The sequence below is a fragment of the Mobula birostris genome, chromosome 32 (genome assembly GCF_030028105.1).
Source record: "Mobula birostris isolate sMobBir1 chromosome 32, sMobBir1.hap1, whole genome shotgun sequence".
NCBI classification, from domain to species: Eukaryota; Metazoa; Chordata; class Chondrichthyes; order Myliobatiformes; family Myliobatidae; genus Mobula; species Mobula birostris.
In genome coordinates this window covers 24,097,014-24,121,649 of record NC_092401.1, presented here as the reverse complement: position 1 = coordinate 24,121,649, position 24,636 = coordinate 24,097,014, and the positions used below count along the sequence as shown (strand labels likewise).

The window sequence follows — 24,636 nt, the reverse complement described above, 5'->3', positions numbered from 1 at the left end:
TTAGGCCACACACAGGCTGGAGGAGCAACACCTTGTATTCCATCTGGGTAGCCTCCAATCTGATAGCATGAACATCGATTTCTCAGACTTCCCAGTAATTGTCCCTCCCCTTCTCTATTCTCCATCCTCCTTTTGCTCTCTAATCTTATCTCCTTACCTGCCTATCGCCTCCTTCTGGTGCTCCGCCCCCTTTTTCTTTCTTCCAAGACCTTCTGTTCTCTCCTCTTAGATTCCCCCTTCTCCAGCCCTATATCTCTTTCACTAATCAACTTCCCAGCTCTTTTCTTCACCCCCCTCCCCGTTTCACCTATCACCTTGTGTTTCTCCCTCCCCTCCCCCCCCCACCAAACTTCTAACTCCGGCTCCTCATCTTTTTCTCCTTCAATCCAAGATTTTCAGCCCGAAACGTTGACTGTTTACTCTTTTCTAGAGATGCTACTTGGCCTGCTGAGTTCCTCCAGCATTTTGAGTGCGTTGCTAGTTGGATGCGTACCAGCGAGACAACAAGAAATTGTGGAGGGGTTGTAAGTGCAGCCCAGTTTATCACAAAAACTATCCTCTCCGCTCCCCCAACCTCTCCTTGTGTATGCTTCGCATTGCCTCAGAAAAACAGTCAGCATCACCAAGCACCCCTCCCACCCTGGTGATTCTCTCTTCTCCCTCCCTTTCTGCAGGCAGGAGATACAAGACCTTGAGAACATGTACTACCAAGCTGAAGGACAGCTCCTGCCCCACTGTTATGGGACTCTTAATTGTACTTGTTATATAATAACATTTAGCTCTTGATCTCTCAATCTACCTCATCTTGGCCTCTACACTGTATCTGTAACACTAAATTCTACATTGTATTTAGTTTTGTACCACCTCGATAAGGTTAGCCAAGGGTGTACACCCCTGACTAAATGCAAACGGGATTTTCCACTGAGGTTGGGTGAGACTAGAAATAGAGGTCAAATAGTCAGGGTGAAAGGTGAAATGTTCAAGGGGAACGTGACAGGGAACTTCTTCCCTCAGAGGATAGTGACAGTGTGGAACGAGCAGTAGAAGTGGTAGATGCTGGTTTAATTTCTGCCTTTAGGAGGAGTTTGGATAAGTACACGGATGGAAGGGGTATTGAGGGCTATGGTCCATGTGCTAGATGGGACTAGACAGAATAATATTTTGGCATAGACTGGATGGGCCAAGATGTCTGCTTCTGTGCTATAGTGCTCTGACTCTCCAGCTTGGACATAGATGGCTAATCGAGCAGGCTACGGTCGGCAGGGTGGAGCCAATGAACTACCCTCCAAGCCGGACTGGGGAGAAGATTGGATGCACAGTGGATTCAAGGTCTTGTGATAAAAAACTACTCAAAACACTCCTATGGTGGCCAGTCTTCGGGCACATAGTTTGCACTCACTTCCTCGAGTTCTTGTCACCCTGCCAGCAGCCTCGGAGGAGCCCAAGCTGTACAGAACCGAATGTTCTCAGAGTCTCCACGCTGGCGTGCTGTCCTTACACGGAACAAAGACCCAGAATAAAGCATTTTGCTTTTCAGAGTGCACCACTAGATGTGGATTAATGATTTCTCAATTCTACAACGCCAGGTGTGAGGATGTGGAAAAAGCATTTCCAGGTCTCCTGTTCTGGGAAAATGGGGTGGGAGAGGGTAGGCAATCATAGCATACCACTTGGCCCATCATATTTACATTGATTCTTAATAAGGGCAACTCTCCAGTTCCAATCTCAAGCCCTTTCTTCATAGCCTTGCAGTTTTTCCCTCACCCACAGTGTATTTACCAAACCACTCTTGAAGCTACAATAGAACCTGCCTTCAGGTTTTTTCCCATTTTATTTAGACATAGAGCATGATAAAAAGCCCTTCTGGATCAATGAGCTTGCGCTGCTCAATTCCTCCCATATGACCAACTAACCTTCTCCCCCATACGTCTTTGGAATGTGGGAGAAAACTGAGAGGACCTGCAGGAAACCCACATGGTCATGGGGAGAAGATACAGATTCCTCCCAGACAGCAGTGTGATCGAACCCGCGTTGCGGGTGCCATAGCAACTAACTGCTAAGCTACCGTGCCAATCTACTCTTAAGGGTTGCCTACACTTAACAACTGTTATTAGCAGGGACAACCATGCAATGGTGTTCCTACCATCAATTATCCTGTGCAGATGAAAGACACCGTAGAGGCTAAAATCTAGAACAAAAGCAGACTGCCTGTCACCTTGGCAGGTGTAACACACTGCTGGGGTGGTGGTGGAGGATGATACATTTAGGGGCATTTAAGAAACTCTCAGATAGGGACAGGGATGAAAGAAAAATGAAGGGTTATGGGAGGGAAGGATTAGCTAAATTGTGGAGTTGGTTTACTTAGGACAGCACAGCACAGAACAATATCCTGGCTTGTAGGGCTGTAGGGCCAGAACTGTACTGGATTGTTTGATGCTCTCTCCTCCATGCTCTTTCTCTACTGAGAGATGGTATATAGATCCTCTCCCCTGTACTACCTAATGCGAGAGGTCACTTGACTTATGTCCAGGAGACATACAAGCAGAATTAGTCCATTCGCTCATCGAGTCTGCTCCATCATCCGATCATGGCTGATTTATTAACCCTCTCAAACCGATTACTTATTTAGAGATACAGCTCGGAGAGCATCACCACGGCAGTCTCTGTTTCAACCCCAACCTAATCACGGGACAATTTACAATGACCGATTAACCTACCAAGCCAGTACGTCCTTGGACTGCGGGAAGAAACTGAGGCACCCAGAGAAAACCCACACATTCCACAGGGAGGACATATAGACTCCTTACAGGTGACATCAGAATTGAACTTTGAACTCCGAACTCCAACCTAGCTGCCACATTACCATAGCACCCCCATTCCCCTGCCTTCACCCCATAACCTTTGATGCCCTTACTAGTTAAGAACCTATCAACCTCCGGTTTAAATTTAGCAAATGACTTGGCTTCCACACACTCTGGCTGAAGTCGTCCCCCCTCATCTCTGCTGTAAAAGGATGTATTCTGAAGCTGTGCCCTCTGGTGCTGGACTCTCCCACTATTAAAAACATCCACTCTATCCAGTCCTTCGATATTCAATAGGTTTCAAAGAGAACCCTCCTTATTTTCTAAACTCCAGCGAGTACAGGCCTACAGCCACCAAATGCCCCTCATACATTAACTCTTTCAGAGCCAGGATCCTTCTTGTGAACCTTCTCTGGACTCTCTCCAATGCCAGCACATCCTTTCTCAAGCCGCTCTCAATACACCACATGCAGTCTGACAATGTCTCATAAAGCCTCAACTTTATAAATTGGGAAAGCAGAGGGATAACTGGGGAGAGTAGGGAGAAATTTTCATTATCCATCTAGTAGAGCTGAGAGTACCTAATAAACATTTATCTTTAATATTAATGGGGACCTACTGTCCCACTTTCCACTCACTTTGAGAACAGCTTCATGACCTGGAGAGTTTGAATGGAAATACAGCAAAATGACAAGCCAGGATGAACATCATGCATTTCTCCTTGTGCCAAGGACTGGTCCGAACTTGGAAAATATCTAACAATTTCAAATTTACAAATGTCAGCTGTGAGTTTAAGTTTCAGGGATATCCATTTACAGAGTGCATAGACATAAAACTTGTAGGTCGGGTGAAGCAGCATCTCCGGATAGTTCCAAAGGAAAGTCAGAATTCAGGAAGCTCTACAGGGAGTCTGGACTTCAATGTCAAAGTGATGCCATCAATTTAACAAGACCCTTGTGGTTCTCATTTTATAACAGCATTTTATTGAAAGACCGATTTCCATCAGCTGGTCTGAATAAGGAGCCTTCAATGTAAGCAGCTTTTGATTCTCATTTCTATTGAAAGCTTTAGACTTTTATGTTTCAACCCAAAAGAGGAGGAGTCTGGATAATTTTTCCTCCTCTCCCTTCCATTCCCCACTCTGGCTCCCCTCTACCTCTTATCTTCTCTCACTTGCCTATCACCTCTTCCTGGTGCCCTTTCTCCTATAGTCCACTCTCCCCTCCCACCAGGTTCCTTCTTCTGCAGCCCTTTCCCACCTATCACTTCCCAACTTCTCACTTCATTACCCCCCCCCCACTCCACACCCACCTGGTCTCACCCAGCACTCCTTCCCTCCCCCCCCCACCTCTTATTCTGGCTTTGCCCCCCTTCCTTTCTTGTCCTGATGAATGGTCTTAGCCCAAAACATTGACTCCTCATTCCTTTCAAGTCCAAGTTCAAATTTAATTGTCATTCAACCATACACAAAAATACAGTCCAAATGAAAGTGTTCCTTTGGGGTCAAGTTGCAAAACACAGAACCGACAATAATACACAGAACACAGCATCTATAATTACGATTGCAGAAAAGCATACTGTTATGAAATAAAATTAAATCCCTGATTGTCATGACCTGTGGATTGATAGTAATATGAAGAACTGCTGTGGGCTGTTCCTGCAGAAACGTGGTTAAAGGACAACATCCACACACTATCAAGGCAGCGTGCAGCTGGAGGCCAATGCAATCCAGTTTGATTCCCAGTGAGCGAACCCTGGAGAGCAGCACTAACAGAGGGGCCAGCCTCCAAGCTGGCGTGGGCTTCCAGCAGCACACTGCCAGCACCGGTGTCTCCTTCCTCTGCGACCGCAACAGGGGCCCTAAGGAATGAATGAGGGCCTGGTCCATGCCACAAACGAGGCCATGCAACTTCCCCACTATCGGTCTCACCAATAAACCAGTGAATTGGATTCGTAGTATTTGACATTACCAATGTCCAACAGGGTCTTGGGTTCACAACAAAAACGAACAAGACAATCACCAGTACCGTCCAGTGGATCGTGTTACTGTCACTGACACCTTCTGTCATGTATGGCTGAAGCAGGCTGCAACATGGTGTTCAACAAATCCAGTTCCACTGCTATACAGCGGCAGCCTAGTGGGGTAGACCTGTGGTACTTGATGTTTTTGATAACCAGCAATGTCCTGCGATTGTGAGAAACACGTAAAGGATGACAATCACACTTCTGGTCGGACCCGGAGAGGCCAATGTGTCCGAGTGCGTTGCCATCCTACCGGAAGCCTGCCATGATTTCTATAGAATCTGCGTGACCTGCTGAGTTCCTCCAGCACTTTGTGTGTGTTGTTCTGGATTTTTTAGCATCTGAACAATCTTGTGTTTAGTGTAGGACTTGAGTGTGTGTGTTTGTGGCCTGTTTAGAGATGGGAGTAACATTTGTTATCAGAGGACGAATAACATTGCTTGGGATTCAATGCAATAACTGCTAATTATTTTCCAAAGCACAAAGCTTTAAACTCTCCCTTTTCCTTGCACATGCCCGTATCGTGACAGTATTTGACATAAAGTTCAAAAACCCTAAAAGCTCAAAATCTGGATCAACACAGTCAAGATGCTGGGAGAACTCAGTGGGTCAGGGAGCATCTATGGAGCCGAAGTTTCCAGCCATGACTCTTCATCAGGACTGGAAAGGAAGAGGGCAGTAGCCAGAAAGAAAGGGTAGGGGGCAGAGGGTGGGATGCGAGCTGGCAACTGATAGATGAATCCATGTGAGAGGGTTTTATAGAATCTAGCCCTTCCTTTGCAAGTCCTAGCTGACTTCTGTACTTGATGGCAGGGCACACTCTTCATGGTCATTCACAGCAACAGAAGAACAGAACTTCACATCCCCTCCCTTCTCATAACCCCACCTGGTCTGGTATCATCATATAATCAGCAATATGACAAATCTTTGGTATAGACTCACAAAGAAGAGAAGATCTGCAGATGCTGGCAATCAAAGCAATACATACAAAATGCTGGAGGAACTCAGCAGGCCAGGCAGCATCTATGGAAAAGAGATACTTGATGACCGGTCTCAGCCCAAAATGTCAACTGTTTACTCGTTTCTGTAGATGCTGCCTGGCCTGCTGAGTTCCTCCAGCATTTTGTGTGCGCTACTTTGGTATAGATTGTCTGGAGTCCAGGTGTAACAATCCCTGCCAGATGTCACCTGTCGCAGCCTGACAACTTGAGAAAGACCAATTATTGCTGGGCTTTGTTTTCTGTCCGTTAACCAGATCACGGTCCTTGATCGTATATTACCCACAATTTCATCTGCGTCAAGGCAACATGAGTTACTCAAGCATTGCTGGAAGTGGAAAATCTATGAGAGAAACACACACACACACACACACACACAATTAAATTAGCCTTTCTCAAAGCTAGGGATTAACCAAAGTGCTTATTAGATCAGCTATTAACATTGACTCTCCACATTGGCAACTTCAAACAACTCAGACCCTCAATGCACACTATGAATACAGTCTCCTTCCATAGCAACATGTATCACAGCACTACACAGTTATAAAAATCACCAACATGATATTTAGCTTGGTAGAACATAGAAGAGTGCAGCACAGTACAAATCTATCAGCCCACGATGTTGTGCCAACCTTTTAACCAACCTACTCCAAGATCAATTTAGCCCTTCTCTCCTGCAAAGCCCTGCATTTTTCTTTCATCCACGTGCCTATCTAAGAGTCTCTTAAATGTCTCTCATGTACCTGCCTCAACCACCACCCCTGGGGCAATGCATTCCACGCACCTAACACACTGTGTGTGAAAATCCCACCTCTGACAACCCCCCTATACTTTCTTCCCGTCACCTTAAAATTATGTTCTCTTCTATTAGTCACTTCCGCCATGGGAAAGTGTCACTGCCTGTCCACTATATCTCTGCCTTTTATCACTTATACACCTCTATGTCCAGAGCAATTCAATCAATCAGATCAGATCAAACCAAAGAATGGGGTAGCACAGAAGCACAGTACCCACCACCCAGGTACTAACCCCGCCACAGTCTGTAAGGAGTTTGTACCGACTCCACGTGACCATGTGGGTTTCCTCCGGGTGCTCGGGTTTCCTCCCATTTTCCAATGATGTGCGGGTTTATAAGTTAGTAAGTTAATTGATCACATGGGTGTAACTGGGCGGCAGGAGCTCGTTGGCAGAAGGATCCATTACCATGCCGTATCTCTAAATAAATAAACAGGACTTTCCGACAGGTTGACTAGAGGTAAATTTTAAACAGAATCTTCAGAAGCTAATGAGCTGCTCAAAGGGAATGCTGTTGTAGTATAGCACTGTGAGCAATTTCATCACAAGTCTGTAGGTGGATAAACACTGCTATCATCTAGTTGCCTAGCTGAATCTATTGGGACTGGTTGCCTGATCATACCTATCCAACCACACCACATTCCTCGGTAACTAGGCAGAACATTATTCCATCGGACACTGCAAGTGTAACAGGCAGTACAACGGGCTGCTGGATCTTCACAATTAACACTAATTCCCTCTGATCTAGGCATCTGTTCTCATTATCAAAAGAAACCAGGCCATAACAGAATAAATCACAAATACACTACACTTTAAGAAAACCACTCTGTTATTATGTGGGTGGGCTGCACCGCAGATTGTGATTAAGATAAAAAATGAGTTAAGTTACTACTTATCAAATCGAGTCACAAGCTGGGACCTTCACACCACTAGGGTTATGTACCTGCACCGTGTCCCAGACCCAGAGTGCTGAATCCTCCCAGCGTAACTGATACTCCTCAGCAGAGATCAAAATCAAAGACCAGCCCCACCCCCAAACATGCCCCCTTCTCTCCTTTCTTATCAGGCAGAAGGTACAAAAGCCTGAAAACATGTATTACCAGGTTAAAGGACAGCTCCTACCCCACTGTCGTAAGACTAAAGGACGGTGACAATAAATTTGACTCACAATCTACATCGTCATGATCTTGAATGTTATTGTTTACCTGCACTGCACTTTCTCAGTAGCTGTTATACTTTATTCTGCATTGTTATTGTTTTACCTTTGTTCTACCACAGTGCACTGTGTAATAATCTGATCTGTATGAACAAGTTTTTCAAAGCGTCTCGGTACATGCGACAATAATAAACCAACTCCGATTCATTTCTCACTCCAGGGCTCTGGGCAGAATCAGAACAGCAAATGCATTGATGCATCCCTTCTAGTTCCATCTGCCTCACTTCACTTTTAAATAAAAGACCAAAAAAAAAGCAGCTTCTTCTTGTTGGAGTTCCTGATCTAGACGACCGAATAGTTGGCCATAGACCAGTGCCAAGAAATGGACCGGGCTAGCCACCATTCCAGGGGAATTTCTCTCAGCGATCCCTGTAGACAGACCCTTGGCACAAAACGCAATACATGTGGGCTGTCTCCAGCACATCTTTGGATTGTACAGGCTATTGATGCAAACGACACATTTCACTGTATGCTTCAACATACAGTGGTATGCAAATGTTTGGGCACCACTGGTCAAATTTTCTGTTACTGGGAATAGCTAAGCGAGTAAAGGATGACCTGATTTCCAAAAGGCATAAAGTTAAAGATGGCACATTTCTTTAATATTTTAAGCAAGATTACTTCTTTTCTTTCCAACTTTTACAGTTTCAAAATAACAAAAAAGGAAAAGGGCCCGAAACAAAAGTTTGGGCAGCCTGCATCGTGAGTACTTAGTAACACCCCTTTTGGCAAGTATCACAGCTTGTAAACGCTTTCTGTAGCCAGCTAAGAGTCTTTCAGTTCTTGTATGTGGGATTTTCACTCATTCTTCCTTGCAAGAGGCTTCTAGTTCTGTGAGATTCTTGGGTGGTCTTGCATGCACTGCTCTTTTGAGGTCTATCCACAGATTCTCGATGATGTTTAGGTCGGGGGACTGTGAGGGCCATGGCAAAACCTTCAGCTTGCACCTCTTGAGGTAGTCCATTGTGGATTTTGATGTGTATTTAGGATCATTATCCTGTTGTAGAAGCTATCCTCTTTTCATCTTCAGCTTTTTTACAGATGATGTGATGTTTCCTTCCAGAATTTGCTGGTATTTGATTGAATTCATTCTTCCCTCTACCAGTGAAATGTTCCCCGTGCCACTGGCTGCAACACAAGTCCAAAGCATGATCGATCCACCCCCATGCTTTAACAGTTGGAGAGGTGTTCTTTACATGAAATTCTGCACCCTTTTTTCTCCAAACATACCTTTGCACATTGCAACCAAGAAGTTCTATTTTAACTTCATCAGTCCACAGGACTTGTTTCCAAAATGCATCAGGGTCATTTAGATGTTCCTTTGCAAATTTCTGATGCTGAATTTTGTGGTGAGGATGCAGGAAAGGTTTTCTCCTGATGACTCTTCCATGAAGGTCATATTTGTGCAGGTGTCGCTGCACAGTAGAACAGTGCACCACCACTCCAAGGTCTGCTAAATCTTCCTGAAGGTCTTTTGCAGTCAAACGTGGGTTTTGCTTTGCCTTTCTAGCAATCCTACGAGCAGTCCTCTCAGAAAGTTTTCTTGGTCTTCCAGACCTCAACTTGACCTCAACCATTCCTGTTAACTGCCATTTCTTAATTACATTACAAACTGAGGAAATGGCTACCTGAAAACACTTTGCTACCTTTTTATAGCCTTCTCCTACTTTGTGGGCATCATTTATTTTAATTTTTAGAGTGCTAGGCAGGTGCTTAGAGGAGCCCATGGCTGCTGATTGTTGGGACAAGGTTTGAAGAGTCAGGGTATTTATAAAGCTTTGAAATTTGCATCACCTGGCCTTTCCTAACGATGACTGTGAACAAGCCATAGCCCTAACAAGCTAATAAGGTCTGAGACCTTGGTAAAAGTTATCTGAGAGCTCAAATCTCTTGGGGTGCCCAAACTTTTGCATGGTGCTCCTTTCCTTTTTTCCACTCTAAAATTGTACAAAACAAAAATAATACACTAATCTTGCTTAAAATGTTGAAAAGAATGTTTCATTTTTAACTTTATGACTTTTGGAGATCAGTTCATCTTCTACTCACTTAACTATTCACAGTAACAGAAACTTTGACCGGGGTGCCCAAACTTTTGCATGCCACTGTACATGTGACAAATAGAGCTAGCCTTTATCTTTATAATAAACAATTATTAAGGTGTCCCTCCTTACTAATCACACCTGAAGCAAGTTACCAATGATTAAACTATTTCCTGTTCATTGTCATTGAATTGTAGATCAAACAAGTGAACTCCATTCACCTGTTTCAAACCAATCATGATACTTGGCGTTATTCCTATATTGCCTGTATCCTTGTATATGTGCTCGTTAATGTAAAAAAAAAATGTAAACACTGTCAAGAGTTCAGTTGTTGTTCAGACCAAACTTTGAATGGGGAAGAAATGTGTCGTAAGTGATTTAACTGTAGAATGATAGTTGGTGCCAGACAGGGAGGTTTGAGTGTCTCAGAGACTACTGATCTCCTGGGAGTTCCACACACAAATTCTAGAACGTAAAGAATGGTGTAAAAACAAAAAAAAAAACAGTAAGCAGCAGTTCTGTGGGTGAAAATGCCTTGTTAATCAGAGAGGTCAGAGGAGAAAGGTCTGACTGGTTCAAACTGACAGGAAGGCAACAGTAACTCAAATAAACATGCGTTACAACAATGGCGTGCAGAAGAACCTCTCTGAATACACAACACATCAGGCCTTGAAGTGGACAATCTACAGCAGCAGAAGGCCACAGCAGGTTCCACTGTGGTACCTAATAAAGTGGCCACTGAGTGTAAGTCAGTCATAGTAAACGGGTTCTCATTCTGATCGCCCAGCGAAATCCAGGCACATGGAGCCAGAGAGTATTTATTGAAATCTGCATCTTTTTTTTTAAAAAAGCTGAGGCTAGACTTGCATTGTTACAAGAGGAATCTCGAAGAGGCAATGATCCCTGCTGACGCTGAAACATTCTGCCATACAATTCTACTTCACAGGCATGAATATCGACGAGTTCTAATGAAACTGATGGCTACTACTCAGTGAATGGTTATAACAGATGACCAGTGGAAAATGCTGCTACTTTTTCCTCCTCCCCTACTTCCATTCCCCACTGGACCCACCCCTTACCTCCTCGCTTCTCCTCAGTTGGATATCACCTTACCTTCGTGCCCCTCCTCTTTCTCTCCTCTCCAATCAGATTCCTCCTTCTTCAGCCCTTCACCTTTTCCACCTATCACATCCTAGCTTCTCACTTCATCCACACCCCCCCTTCCCTACCCTCCTGGCTTCACCTATCACCTTTTAGCATCCCCTCCCCTCATGTTCTTATTCTAGCATTTACCCTCTTCCTTTCCAGTCCTGATGAAGGGTTTTAGCCCAAAATGCTGACTCTTTGTTTCTTTCCACAGGTACTGTCCGACCTGCTGAGTTCCTCCAGTTTCTCTGGATTTCCAGCATGTGCAGAATCTCCTGTATTTACTTTTTTAAAAAAACTTATTTTTAATGGTTTAGTGCTGGACACCTTGGACAAGTAACCAAACCCCCCAAAAAAAACCACTGAATACCAGAGCAGACGCTTCTGCTGAGGAAAGGCAACAGGTCAGGTAAAAATTTGATAAAAACCTGTCATTCAAAATGTGAAACCAATAAACATTTTTTTTGAACAGGTGTGTTGGTGAACTGCCAGCAGACTTTCTCATTTCAGCAGTTTCCCTGTAACTTTTAATCCTGCATCAAAGTTTGGCAGAAGGTGACCTAATTGTGCCCTGTTTGCAGGGACAGGGCTGGGAAAAGGTACAAACAAGAATCAGATTCTCCACGGGACAAGGGCTGGTGAGAGTTGCAGCTCTCCTAGTGCAAACACTAGTGAAATATAATGGGTCATGTCCCAAGCGATTTGCAGAAGTTGATACTGAGCCAGTGAGGATGTCAGAACAGGATGGGTGGATACGGTAGGCCAGTTAGTTGTTGCTCTCAGCTCCAGTGACCTACGTTCACTCCAGACCCCTTGCGTGGAGTTTGCACGTTCGCCCTGTGACCGTGTGAGTGCTCCGATTTCCTCCCACATTAGAACGAAGTGTGGGCTGGTCGGGTAGTTAGCGGCACAAATTGTCCCTGGTGCACAGTACTGCAGTGATTGGCACAAGGCTTTACATTAACAGCTTCAATTCCCGCTGCTGCCCGCTTGTACGTTGTCCCCGTGATCACCTGGGTTTCCTCTGCTCCCGTTTCCTCCCACAATCCAAAGGCATACTGGTTGGTAGGTTAATTGGTCATTGTAAATTATCTCGTGATTAAGCTAGGATTAAATTGAGGGTTTGTTGGGCAGCGCAGCCAGAAGGTCCTATTCTGTGCTGTATCTGAACAACTAATAATATATCAATTGAATGTGGAACTTGAGGGAGGCAAAGTGGCAGAAGAATGTATAATGGGGTCAATAATTAACAAGGAAATGGGATAGACCTTTGAATCACTGAAACTTGCAGCGTTTTGGTCATAAGAAAATATGGAATATACAGTGGTATGCAAAAATTTGGGCACCCCGGTCAAAATTTCTGTTACTGTGAATAGTTAAGTTAGTAGAAGATGAACTGATCTCCAAAAGTCATAAAGTTAAAAATGAAACACTCTTTTTAACATTTTAAGCAAGATTAGTGTACTATTTTTGTTCTGTACAATTTTAGAGTGAAAAAAAGGAAAGGAGCACCATGCAAAAGTCTCGGCACCCCAAGAGATTTGAGCTCTCAGATAACTTTTACCAAGGTCTTAGACCTTAAGTAGCTTGTTAGGGCTATGGCTTGTTCACAATTATCATTAGGAAAGGCCAGGTGATGCAAATTTCAAAGCTTTATAAATACCCTGACTCCTCAAACCTTGTCCCAACAATCAGCAGCCATGGGTTCCTGTAAGCAGCTGCCTAGCACTCTGAAAATTAAAATAAATGATGCCCACAAAGCAGGAGAAAGCTATAAGAAGATAGCAAAGCGTTTTCAGATAGCCATTTCCTCAGTTCATAATGTAATTAAGAAATGGCAGTTAGCAGGAACGGTGGAGGTCAAGTTGAGGTCTGGAAGACCAAGAAAACTTTCTGAGAGAACTGCTCGTAGGATTGCTAGAAAGGCAAATCAAAACCCCTGTTTGACTGCAAAAGACCTTCAGGAAGATTTAGCAGACTTTGGAGTGGTGGTGCACTGTTCTACTGTGCAGCGACACCTGCACAAATATGACCTTCATGGAAGAGTCATCAGAAGAAAACTTTTCCTGCGTCCTCAACAAAAAATTTAGCGTCAGAAGTTTGCAAAGGAAAATCTAAACAAGCCTGATGCATTTTGGAAACAAGTCCTGCGGACGGATGAAGTTAACATAGAACTTTTTGGCCGCAAAGAGCAGAGGTATGCTTGGAGAAAAAAGGGGTGCAGAATTTCATGAAAAGATCCCCTCTCCAACTGTTAAAGCACGGGGGTGGATCGATCATGTTTTGGGCTTGTGTTGCAGCCAGTGGCACGGGGAACATTTCACTGGTAGAGGGAAGAATGAATTCAATTAAAAACCAGCAAATTCTGGAAGCAAACATCACACCGTCTGTAAAAAAAAGCTGAAGATGAAAAGAGAATGGCTTCTACAACAGGATAATGATCCTAAATGCACCTCAAAATCCACAATGGACTATCTCAAGAGGCGCAGGCAGAAGGTTTTACCATGGCCCTCACAGTCACCTGACCTAAACATCATCGAAAATCTGTGGATAGACCTCAAAAGAGCAGTGCATGCAAGACAGCCCAAGAATCTCACAGAACTAGAAGCCTTTTGCAAGGAAGAATGGGTGAAAATCCCCCAAACAAGAATTGAAAGACCCTTAGCTGGCTACAGAAAGCGTTTACAAGCTGTGATACTTGCTAAAGGGGGTGTTACTAAGTACTGACCATGCAGGGTGCCCAAACTTTTGCTTCGGGCCCTTTTCCTTTTTTTGTTATTTTGAAACTGTGAAAGATGGAAATAAAAAAGTAGTCTTGCTTAAAATATTGAAGAAATGTGTCATCTTTAACTTTATGCCTTTTGGAAATCAGGTCATCTTTTACTCGCTTAGCTATTCACAGTAACAGAAATTTTGACCGGGGTGCCCAAACTTTTGCATGCCACTGTACAACAAAGGGCCATAACTATCAAGGGTTTTAAGGAACTTATAAACCAGAGGCAGAACTCTAAGTAGTTTAAAGAGGGATCAAGAGACACACAATGCTAGAGGAACTCGGCATGTCAAGCAGCATCTCTGGCAATGAATGAACAATCAAGATTTTGGGATGAGACTATTCATCAGGACTGGATGTGAAGGGGGAAGAAGCCAGAATAAGGAGGGGGAGGGGTACAAGGTAGAAAGTGATAGGTGAAGCCAGGTGAAGGGTAGGTGGGTGGGGAGGAGGTGTAATTGATGTGAGAAGCTGAGAGGGGACAGATGGAAGAGAAAGGAATCTAACAGGAACAGGCAGTGGAACATGAGAGAAAGAAGGGCTCCAAAGGGAGGTGATCGGCAGGTGAGAAGAGAACAGGTAAGGGAGAAGCCAGAAAGGTGAATGGAAAAAGAAAGAAGAAGGATGGGGAACAAGTTACCAGAAGTTAGAGAAAGTTAGAATTAAAGTTAAAGAATGGATGCTAGAATTAAGAGTCCTGAGTTTGTAGAGTTCAGGAAGTTCACCAGAACTGGATCAGAGACACCAAGGGTGGTTATGTTGAACAAGTTTACAGAAATCAGGAGGGCTGGACCACAGAGAGAGCCAAAACAACAAACCAGACTGGAGATTGGGAGAGAAAGTAACATCTGAAATTCTTTCTCACAGGTGACCAACGTTGTACCTTCCACTCTGTACGTGGAGCCTCACAGAGGAGAGCTGGCAACGGCGATCACGGGATTGGATCAGGGCAAAACAGTTCAGTGAAATTGCCAAGAGTGGGAGCTGTATGGGCATTCAGTGATGTGGAAGTAGAGGGTGGGGAGGGGGAGCACAGTGAAGATTCTTCAGACTACTCCCTCCTATGGTTGGGCTGCCATCTATCAGGAAATTGAGCTGCATTTGGAAGAATGAGAGGTGATAGAGATGTACAAAATCCTCAGGGTTTGACGGGGTAGCTGCCGAGAGCATATCCCCCTTGGATAAGAGGTCTGGAACCATGGGTAGCTGTCTTAGGATAAGGACTGTGATGAGGAGAGATATATTCCCACAGAGATTGGTGACCACCCCAGAGTATATTCCCCTTAGCTGAGAGGAACTATCATAGTCTTGGGATGTGATGAGGAGGTGACTCCGTGCAAAACGGAGTCCCTGGAGATCTGTGTTTTCTCAGTCATTGACTGCATTAAAAAAAGAAATGGATAGATTTATGGACAAGAGTAACGCAAGCCGGAGCCAAGGCAAATCACCCATAATTGATGAATAGTACAGCAGTCAACGGGCCGAGTGGCCTTATCCTGCTCCTATTTCTTATGTTCTAATAAACCGTGAATCAAACAGAGATTACAATGTCAGGTTTAAATCACTTTGCAGAACCGTATATGGAATAAATTATCCTGGGATAATAATATTTAGGTAAACAATTCCCTGTCTGTGGTGTAACCCTGGGCCTCAATAAGTATTACTAGTCACTTGCTGCCACTACATCAGCCCCAGAGTACTAGAATGCCTCGGCTCTTACCCAGAACGATGCAGATCATATCCAGGAAGACCAGCATTGGTCTCCCCCGCGGGGCTTCTCGTCCTCTGGGACCTTCATCTCCAGCCTCGGGCTCCGAGTCGCAGGCATTCCCGTTGTCCGGAATCCGCACGATGGCTGCAGTCGTATAACTTCGGTCCGCTTTGCACTTGGACATGGCCAGGCTGCTCGCTGCCGGTCTCCGGTTCCTCTGTCAGTCCGGCTGGGTCACTTCTCCGTTAGTTCAGGCGCCGCTCGAAAATGACCCCAACTTTAAGAAAAAGAAAACAGACTTGCCAAGTAGTTACACCGACACTCCTCGGTCTCAATACTTCTCAAAACCACTCTCTTAACTCTCAGTTAAAAATACTACAAAGTCCATGTTTTCACCAACTTCAGAAACTTTCCTTTGAAAAGTTTTTTGTTTTCTCGGAAGCTGCTACAGTCTGAGCGCTCGCAATCCCAGCGTCACTGCTGACTGCTCTGCCTCGGCTCTCGCTCTGTCTCTGTCTCTCCCCCGTGGTCAGAACTTCATTACCTGGTGACTACGAGGCGGGGTCTCTGCTTGGAGATCGAATCCCGGAGGGGGTGGAAGACATCTGCTGATTGACAATTCCAACATTTGGGAGGGGAGGGGAGCCGAGGGCGACCGCTGAAACGACTTCACACCCGTGCCCGCGCCAATTGCTCGGAACCGAGAGTTCAGCTCAGTGTTTGGCACTCGGGCACGGCGCAACTGCGGGGCTGGTCATTTGCGCCCTCAGGAATTTTACTGGAACTTTACAGAGAAATGGGCCGAGTTTCAGTGTGATCCGGGTGAACAGACTACAGCCCTGCAATGGGGAGGGACCGAGGAACGCCAAACGTTGTCCTCGAAGTTCGTTTTAATTCTTGTTATTCCTGTTTTGAGTTTTGGGAAAACACCGCTGAAGTCGCGATTGGTGGAACGATCTTCATCAGTAGCATGAGTACTTTTGAGCTCTCCAAGGCAGTGGGACTGCAACAAATTTGCAACAGATCTCTTTAGAGAACATTCTGTCTCATAGAACAGTACAGCACAGTATGGGCCCTTCAGCCCAGAATGTTGAACTTTCTCCATAATCAATCTAACCCTTCCTACCCCTCCATTTCTCTTTCATCCCTGTGCCTATCTAAGAGTCTTTCAAATGTCCCTAATGCATCTGCCTCAACTACCACCCGGACAGTGTGTTCCAATCACTTATCACTCTCTGTGTAATAAAAATGTCTCTGATATCTCCCCTCAACTTTCCTCCAGTCACCTTAAAAGGATATCCTATGGCATTAGCCATTGTACCGTGGGGAAAAGGCCCTGGATGGCAAATTATGCCTCTCATAATCGTATAAACCAATAGCAAGTTGCTTCTCATCCTCCTTCCCTCCAAAGAGAAAGACCTAGTTCACTCAACCTTTCTTCATATGGCATGTTCTTTAATCGAGGCAGCATCCTGGTACACCTTCTATGCCCTCTCCTTACTGCCTTCCCTCTCCGCCCCGTCTTCCCTCTTACCCCGACATTGGACATGAGTTCAGGGTGAAAGGTGAAATATTTTCGGGGAATCCCTCACTCAGGGGTTGGTGGGAGTGCAGAATGAGCTGCCAGCAGAAGTGGAGGATCTGGGTTCGATTTAGACACTACCAGAGAAATTTGGGTGACGACATGGATGGGAGGTGTATGGAGACTATGGTGCAGGTAGTTGGAAATAGGCAGTAAAAACAAAAAACAGGTCAGCATTGATTAGAAGGGCCGAAGGGCCCGTTTCAGTGCTGCTGGGCTCTGTGACCTTCTCTAAATCTTTCTATATGAAGCAACCAGAACTGAACATAGCACTCCGAGTAAAGTAAAACTCCTTGCGTAGATTTTTTTAGCAGAAGGTATAAAAATAACTGGAACTCCCTGGCCATGAGGATAATGGAAGTGGAATCCCTTTTCTTGCTCCTCTATTAGGCAGGAGATGCAGAAGGAATGTTCCCTCTAAGCTGCACGATGTGCAGCAGCGCAGTAACTGAAATGCTCCCGTGCACATAGCCTTTGTTGCTGCACAGCTGGAATTTTTTAAATATACTGTTAACATAATTTTGAAATCTGTTAACACAATTGTGAAATACCCTGCAATTAATTAAATACCCTGTAATTATGACAATAATCCATAATTTTTCTAAATAATAAACGTACCACTACATTTACTTTGAAACATTTTAGTGCTTCAATATATTTACATTGTCAGTGTTTCAAGTTGCAACACTGCTACAAATTATAACAATAAACACAGAATGGAAGTTGGTAACTCATTGTTAATAAACCTCTGGCCGACCGAACACTGACCCTCCTCTAAATATTCATAGTATGCATATTACACAAAAAAACATTTACAGTGCATAGTTTTCAGGGCACATAAAAATTCCATGCTGGGAGCAATGGTCGGACCATGCAGCTGCAAAACTTTTAGAGAGAACGTTGTGCAGAAGTCTAATGTCCCACACCAGCAAGTTCAAGGCAACTACTTTCCTGAAAGCATCAAGTTTTTGAAATAATCTGCACAACTCTTATCCTACCTCAGCAAAGGAACACCGCAGACCACGTCTTGCACGATGATAGACTTGTCTCTGAATGTGGTTTTTGAACTAATGTCTTGTTTTGCATGGCTTTTCTTCACTGTTTTAAACAGAACATATAGTACAGGCCCTCCACCCCATGATGTTGTGCCGACTCCAAGATCAATCTAACCCTTCCTTCCCACATAGCCCTTCACTTTCTTTCATCCATGTGCCTATCTAAGGGTCTCTTAAATCTCCCTGATGTATCTGCCCCTATCACCACCACCACCTCTGTAAACCACTGACATCCCTCTGTATTATCCTCCAAACACCTTACAATTAGGCCCCCCCATACTAGTCAGTTCTGCTCAGTGAAAAAGTCTCTGGCTGCCGACTCTATCCATACCGATTATCATTTTATACACCGCTAATATAATTTAGATTCTGCGTGCTGTCCATACCCACGTGCCTGTGATGCTGCTGTAGGCAAGCTTTTCATGGTATCTGTACCTCAGCGTACCTGTGCACATGATAACAAACTTGACTTGAAAAATACTTGAATGATAGGCCAGACTTGAGGGGCTGAATGGTCTATTCATGAGAACCTTCGAGACCTGTTGTTGGCTTCAGAAGTCAGATCCTGGTGGTGTAGGAGTGCTTTTTAGGTGCCAGACTGTGCAAAGGCAAAATTCTACTGGGTCTGGAAACAGACAGATAGATAGGTTGATAATACCGGACAATATTAGGAGGTTAGGTAATGTCAGTGACGAAAGGTCATCCATCTCAAAGTCAAAGTCAAGTTTATTGTCAGGTGCACAAGTACATGTATGCACAGGTGCAATGTAAAACTTGCAGCCCCATCACAGGCACTTAATGCCATGTAAGCAACATTCACCAGAAAAGTGCAAGTTGAACACAGTATTGGATCTGTTTCTCTTTCCACCAGGCCCTGTCCTACTGAGCTGAGTGGAAGCAGGTCATAAGAACATAAGAAATAGGAGCAGGAGTAGGCCATTTGGTCCATCAAGCCTGCTCTGGCAATCAATAAGATCGTGGCTGATCTGGCCATGGACTCAACTCCACATACCTGACTTTTCCCCAGAACTGTTAATTCCCCTCCTATGCAAAAATCTAACTCTGCCTTAAATATATTTAACGAAGAAGCCTCTACTGCTTCCCTGGGTACAGAATTCCACAGATTCACTACTCTCTGGGAAAAGCAGTTTCTCCTCATCTCCATCCTAAATCTATTCCCTTGAATCTTGAGCTATGTCCCCCCGCCTCTACTTCTGGCCTCACTTACCTCGCCAAATTACCTAGTCACCCTCACTTCCACTGGACTGCAAATGATGAAGAGTACATGTGTGAGTGTGTGCCTGTGTGTGAGATGAAGTATGAAGGGCCTCGGCCTGAAACATGCACTGTTCATTCCCCTCCAGAGATGCTGCCTTGCCAGCTGAGTCCTCCCGTCAGTCTGTGTGTGTTGCATCTTATACCGCAGATTTCTGATTCTACCCCCTGTCTTCCATATTCTGCGTCCTGTCATAATAGCCACAAGATTTGAACATCGAACGTAGAACAGTACTGGCCCTTTGGCTCATGATATTGCAGTAACTCCACAATCGATATAACCCTTCCCTCCCAAATAACCCTCCATTTTTCGTTCATCCATGTGCCTACCGAAGAGTAAGTCTCTTAAACCTCCCTAATGTATCTGCCTCTACCACCATTCCATGCACCCTCAACTCTGTGTAAAAAATTACCTCTAGCACCCACCCCCCCATACTTTCCTCCAAATATCTTTAAATTATGTCCTTTCACAGCAGCTATTTCTGAGAAAAAGACTCTGGTTGTCCATTCAATCTATGCCTCTTATCATCTTACGTGCCTCTATCAAGTCGTCTATCTTCATTCTCTACAAAGAGAAAAAGCCCTAGCTTGCTCAATCTTTTCTCATAAACCATGCAGCATCCTGGCAAATCTTCCACAGCCTTCCTATAATGAAGTGAGCAGAAATGAACTCGATTTTCCAGAGTTTTATAGAGCTGTAGCATTACCCTGTGGCTCTTGAACTCAGTCCCCTGATTAATGAAGGCCAACATGCCATAAGCCTTCATAACCAGCCTTTCACCAGCAGCCTATCAATTAGGCGGTGGTCATTTGAAACTGCGGTACGTGGGAACTTGCCCTTGCAGACTATAGCTAACCTCTGCAATCTCCTACCCCTGAGCAGTTGTGGAGGGTAGTTTATTGGGAGTCTTTAAAGATGAAGTGGATATATTTGTGGATGGGGAACTGGCACAGAGGAGGAGATGAGACCTAGGGCCGGTCAGCCATAATTAAGAGCTACAAGGAGGTGAGTTACAAGAAGCAGGAACCTGGGTGACTGTCAGGAGAAGGAAAGGAAATGGGCAGCCAGAGCAGAGTATCCCTGTGGCTGTCCCCCTCAATAATAAGTATTCCGCTTTGGATACCGTTGGGGAGGAATGGCTTACCAGGGGAAGCCATGACGACCGGGCCTCTGGCACTCACTCTGGTGCTGTGGCTCAGGAGAGAAGGGGGAGACTAAGACTGCAGTCGTAACAGGGGATTCCTAGCTAGAGGAATAGACGCCAGATTCTGTGGACGTGATAGACACACCCAGATGGAATGTTGCCGTGTAACAAGGGGACAAAATCAAAAAGACTGATGAATAGAGGGCTGAAGGTGTTATATCTGAACGCACGCAGTATATGAAATAAAGTAGATGATCTTGTAGTGCAGTTAGAGGCTGGTAGGTATGATGTTGTGAGTGTCACTGTGATGTGACTGAAATAAGGCCATAGCTGGGAGCTTAACATCCAAGGATGCACCCTGTATCAAAAGGACAGGCAGGTAGGCAGAGGAGGTGAATTGGCTTTGTTGGTGAAAAGTGAAATCAAGTCCCTAGGAAGAGATGACATAGGATCTGAAGATTAGAATCCGTGTGGGTAGATTTAAGAAACTGCAAGGGTAGAAAGACCCTGATGGGATTTATATACAGGCCTCTGAATAGTAGCCAGAGTGTGGGCCACAAATTACAATGGGAGATAGAAACCACATGTCAAAAGGGCAACGTTATGATAGTCAAGGGGGATTTCCTTGCAAATGTCACTCCACTCTTCAAGATCTCTTTCCTGTAGCTCTTTTGTCATCATCTGTCATTCTGCCAACAATGGTTGTATCATCAGCAAATTTACAGATGCCATTTGAGTTGTGCCTAGCCACACGGTCACTAGTGTAGAGAGAGTAGAGCAGTGGGCTAAGCACGCATCCCTGAGGTGCACCAGTGTTGATTGTTAGCGAGGAGGAGATGTTACTTCCCATCCACACAGATTGTGGTCTTCCAGTTAGGAATCCAACAAGGTTCCGAGGCCCAGGTTCCGACAGCTTATCAATCAGGACTGTAGGAATGATGGTGTTAAGTGCCTGACTATAGTCAATAAACAGCATTGTGACATAGGTATTTGCTTGAGGATGCACAAGATCTTTGTTCAGGGTGAACTTCGCACCCATTACAGAGCAGCTCTCCGAGAAACCTCAGTCCGGGCATTGTGATCAGCCTTCTAAAGCTAGCTCAGAGTTTGACTGTAAGGAAGTTCTGAGAGACAGCTGGAGAATTAGAAATGTTTAGGGATGAAGTTCTAAAGCTTAGGGCCCAGCCTGCTAAAGGCAAGTCCACCTTTGGTACATACCATTAAATATTGGGTAGTTTTGTCTCATGTGAGAGGGCATGATTCTGAGGTGATTGAAGGGATGTCAGAGGTAGGATTTTTACATAGAGAGTGACGGGCACATGGAATGCCCATCCAGCGGTGCTGGCAGAGGCAGGTACATGAGAGATGTTTAAGGGGCTCTTAGATTGGCACTTGGATGAAAGAAAATGGAAGACTATGAAGGAAGGAAGGCTTAGTTTCTTAAAGAAGGTAGAAAGGTTGGCACAACTTCATGGGCCGAAGGGCCTGCACTGTGCTCTTCTGTTCTACGTACTGTACTATGAGATAATAGGAACAGGAGTAGGCTGCTTGGACCTTCAAACCTGACCCACCTTTCAATATAATTAAAGTCCGTCCATCGTCATCGATGAAGACCTCGACACCTTTAGTACTTTTTACGAGGTCGAGTTGCTAGCTCAACACTCAACCTGGCACGGATGGATAGCGTGCCCGGGAGCGGCCTGACTGGATTTGAACTTGGGAACCTTCGCTCCGGAGTTCAGCGCTGATGTCACTGCGCCACCAGCTGGCTTTTTGATGGTGTCGAGATTTGGATTTAAGTGAGGGAGAGTTGCGCAGCGTCAGCCTCACTCTCTCTTCCCAATTCCCATCTGGATCTAGTGGCAAGACAAAAGTCGAGACGACTGGAGATGGGACTAGGCGCAGTGGGTGACCAGGACATCTTCTGTGTCTTGTTGTGCTCTACGTGTTCCACGACGCTTGCAGACCTTCCATTGGTCTCGTCCGCTCAGTCTGCCGGAGTCTGTCTTCACATGCTGGGGTAGACAACTCCCTATCTCACTGAGGGTTTGAGACCTGTCGGCTACCCTCACCTGGTTTAGCCGGCTTGTCAAAGCCGTTGCCCGGGGTGTGGCCGCTGTCGCATGCAAACAGCTACGGGGAGCCACAGGTGAGAGCTGAGTGGCAGGTGGGGACCAAAGGTGGAGTAACCGCCCTGAAAAGGACGCGACATGTTCCCCCACCAGAGGTGCTACCCCTCCCTGACACCCCATACACCCCATATAATAAGACCATAAGAAATAGGAGCAGACACCCAGGAAGCTTTCCAAAAGGGTCATAAAAGTTCAAAGATCAAAGTGAATTTATCGAAGTACATATATATCACCATATACTGCCCTGAGATTCATTTTCTTGCAAGCATTCACTGTAGATACAAAGTAATACAATAGAATCAACGAAAATCTACTGACAAACAATCAAAGTGCAAAAGAAAACAAACTGTGTGAATGCAAAAAAAAGTAAATCAACAAGTAAATAAATAATACCGAGAACATGAATTGTAGAGTACTTGAAAGTGAGTCCATAGGTTGTGGAATCAGTTCAGAGTTGAGGTGAGTGACGTTATCCAGTCTGGTTCAGGAGCCTGATGGTTGAAGGGGAATAACTGTTCCTGAATCTGGTGGCGTGGGACCTAAGGCCCTTGACCCTCTTTCCCAATGGCAGCAATGAGAAGAAAGCACAGTCTGGATAGTTCAAAGTTCAAAAAGTAAAATTTATTACTGTATGTCACCCCATGCAACTCTGAGATTCCTTTTTCTGTGGGCATACTTAGCAAATCTATGGAAAAGTAACTGTAAACAAGATCTGTGAGCTGTAAACAAACTGCGCAAATGCAGATATTAAATAAATAGCAAGAAATAGTAAGCAGGAAATAACAAGATAAAAGAGTCCTTAAAAGAGTGTAGTTATCCCCTTTTGTTCAAGAGCCAGATGGTTGAGGGGTAGCAACTGTTCTTGACCCTGGTGGTGTGAGTCCTGAGGCACCTGTACCTTCTACCTGATGGCAGAAGCAAGAATAGAGAATGGACTGGGTGGTGAGGATCTTTGATGATGGACGCTGCTTTTCTATGACAACGTTTCATGTAGAAGTGCTCAATGGTTGGGAGGGTTTTACCTGTGACGTACTGGGCCGAATCCACTACCTTTTATAGGATGTTCCACTCAACGGTATTGATGTTCCCATACCAGGCCATAATGCAGCCAGTCAGCGCACTTTCCACCACACATCTATAGGAGTTTGCCAAAGTTTTTGATGACTTGCTGAATCTTCACAGACTCCTGAGGAAGTAGGGGCGCTGTTGTGCTTTCTTCGCAAGTATATTTATACGATTGGTGCAGGAGAGGTCCTCTGAGATAGTGACACCCAGGAATTTAAAGTTACTGACCCTCTCCACCTCTGATCCTCTGATGATTACTTCTCATGGACCTCTGCTTTTCCTCTCCTGAAGGCTACTATCAGTCCCTTGGTCTTATTGACATTGAGCGAGAGGTTGTTGTCATTACACCACTCAGGCAGGTTTTCAGTCTCCCTCCTGTATACCGATTCATCACCCCCTTTGAAACAGCCCACAACCGTGGTGTCATCAGTGTATCTTTCATGATGGGTACTCCTTTCTCGTGGCAACGCTCCTTGTAGGTGTACTCAGTGCTGGGAGGGTTTTGCTAGTGATGGACTGGGCTGTATTCATCACTTTCTATAGATTTTTCTTTCCTGGGAATTGGTGTTTCCTTATAAAGCCAGGATGCAACCAGTCAAGATGCTCTCCACTCTACTGGATAGAAGCTTGTCAAAGTTTTAGATTATATGCCACATCTGTTCAAACTTCTAAGGAATTAGAGGCATTTTGTAATGGCGCTTACTTGCTGAGCCCAGGACAGATAATCTGATATCATAACAGCAAGGAATTTAAAGTTAAGGAGGCTCTCCACTTGTCTGGCTAGTGTAGCTCTAACAGTCAAGATGTTCAATGCCATCCAGGGCAAAGTGATCCAGTTGTCTGACACCCATTCATCACTTTTGATACTCAGTCGTCCCACT

General features: G+C 44.9%; 1 protein-coding gene across 1 annotated transcript in view; it reads right to left on the bottom strand.

The window, feature by feature from the left end:
* The window catches only part of LOC140191206 (phospholipid phosphatase 3-like), a 104,321-nt gene extending 87,978 nt beyond the window's left edge, over positions 1-16,343 (bottom strand). Inside the window, exons 1-2 of the mRNA XM_072248374.1 lie at positions 16,046-16,343; positions 15,511-15,778 (exon numbers count right to left, since the gene is read on the bottom strand). Coding sequence (XP_072104475.1) covers positions 15,511-15,685 — 175 coding nt within the window. The 5' untranslated portion in view covers positions 15,686-15,778; positions 16,046-16,343. The remainder of the gene's footprint in view (positions 1-15,510; positions 15,779-16,045) is intronic.
* Positions 16,344-24,636: the final 8,293 nt, after the last annotated feature.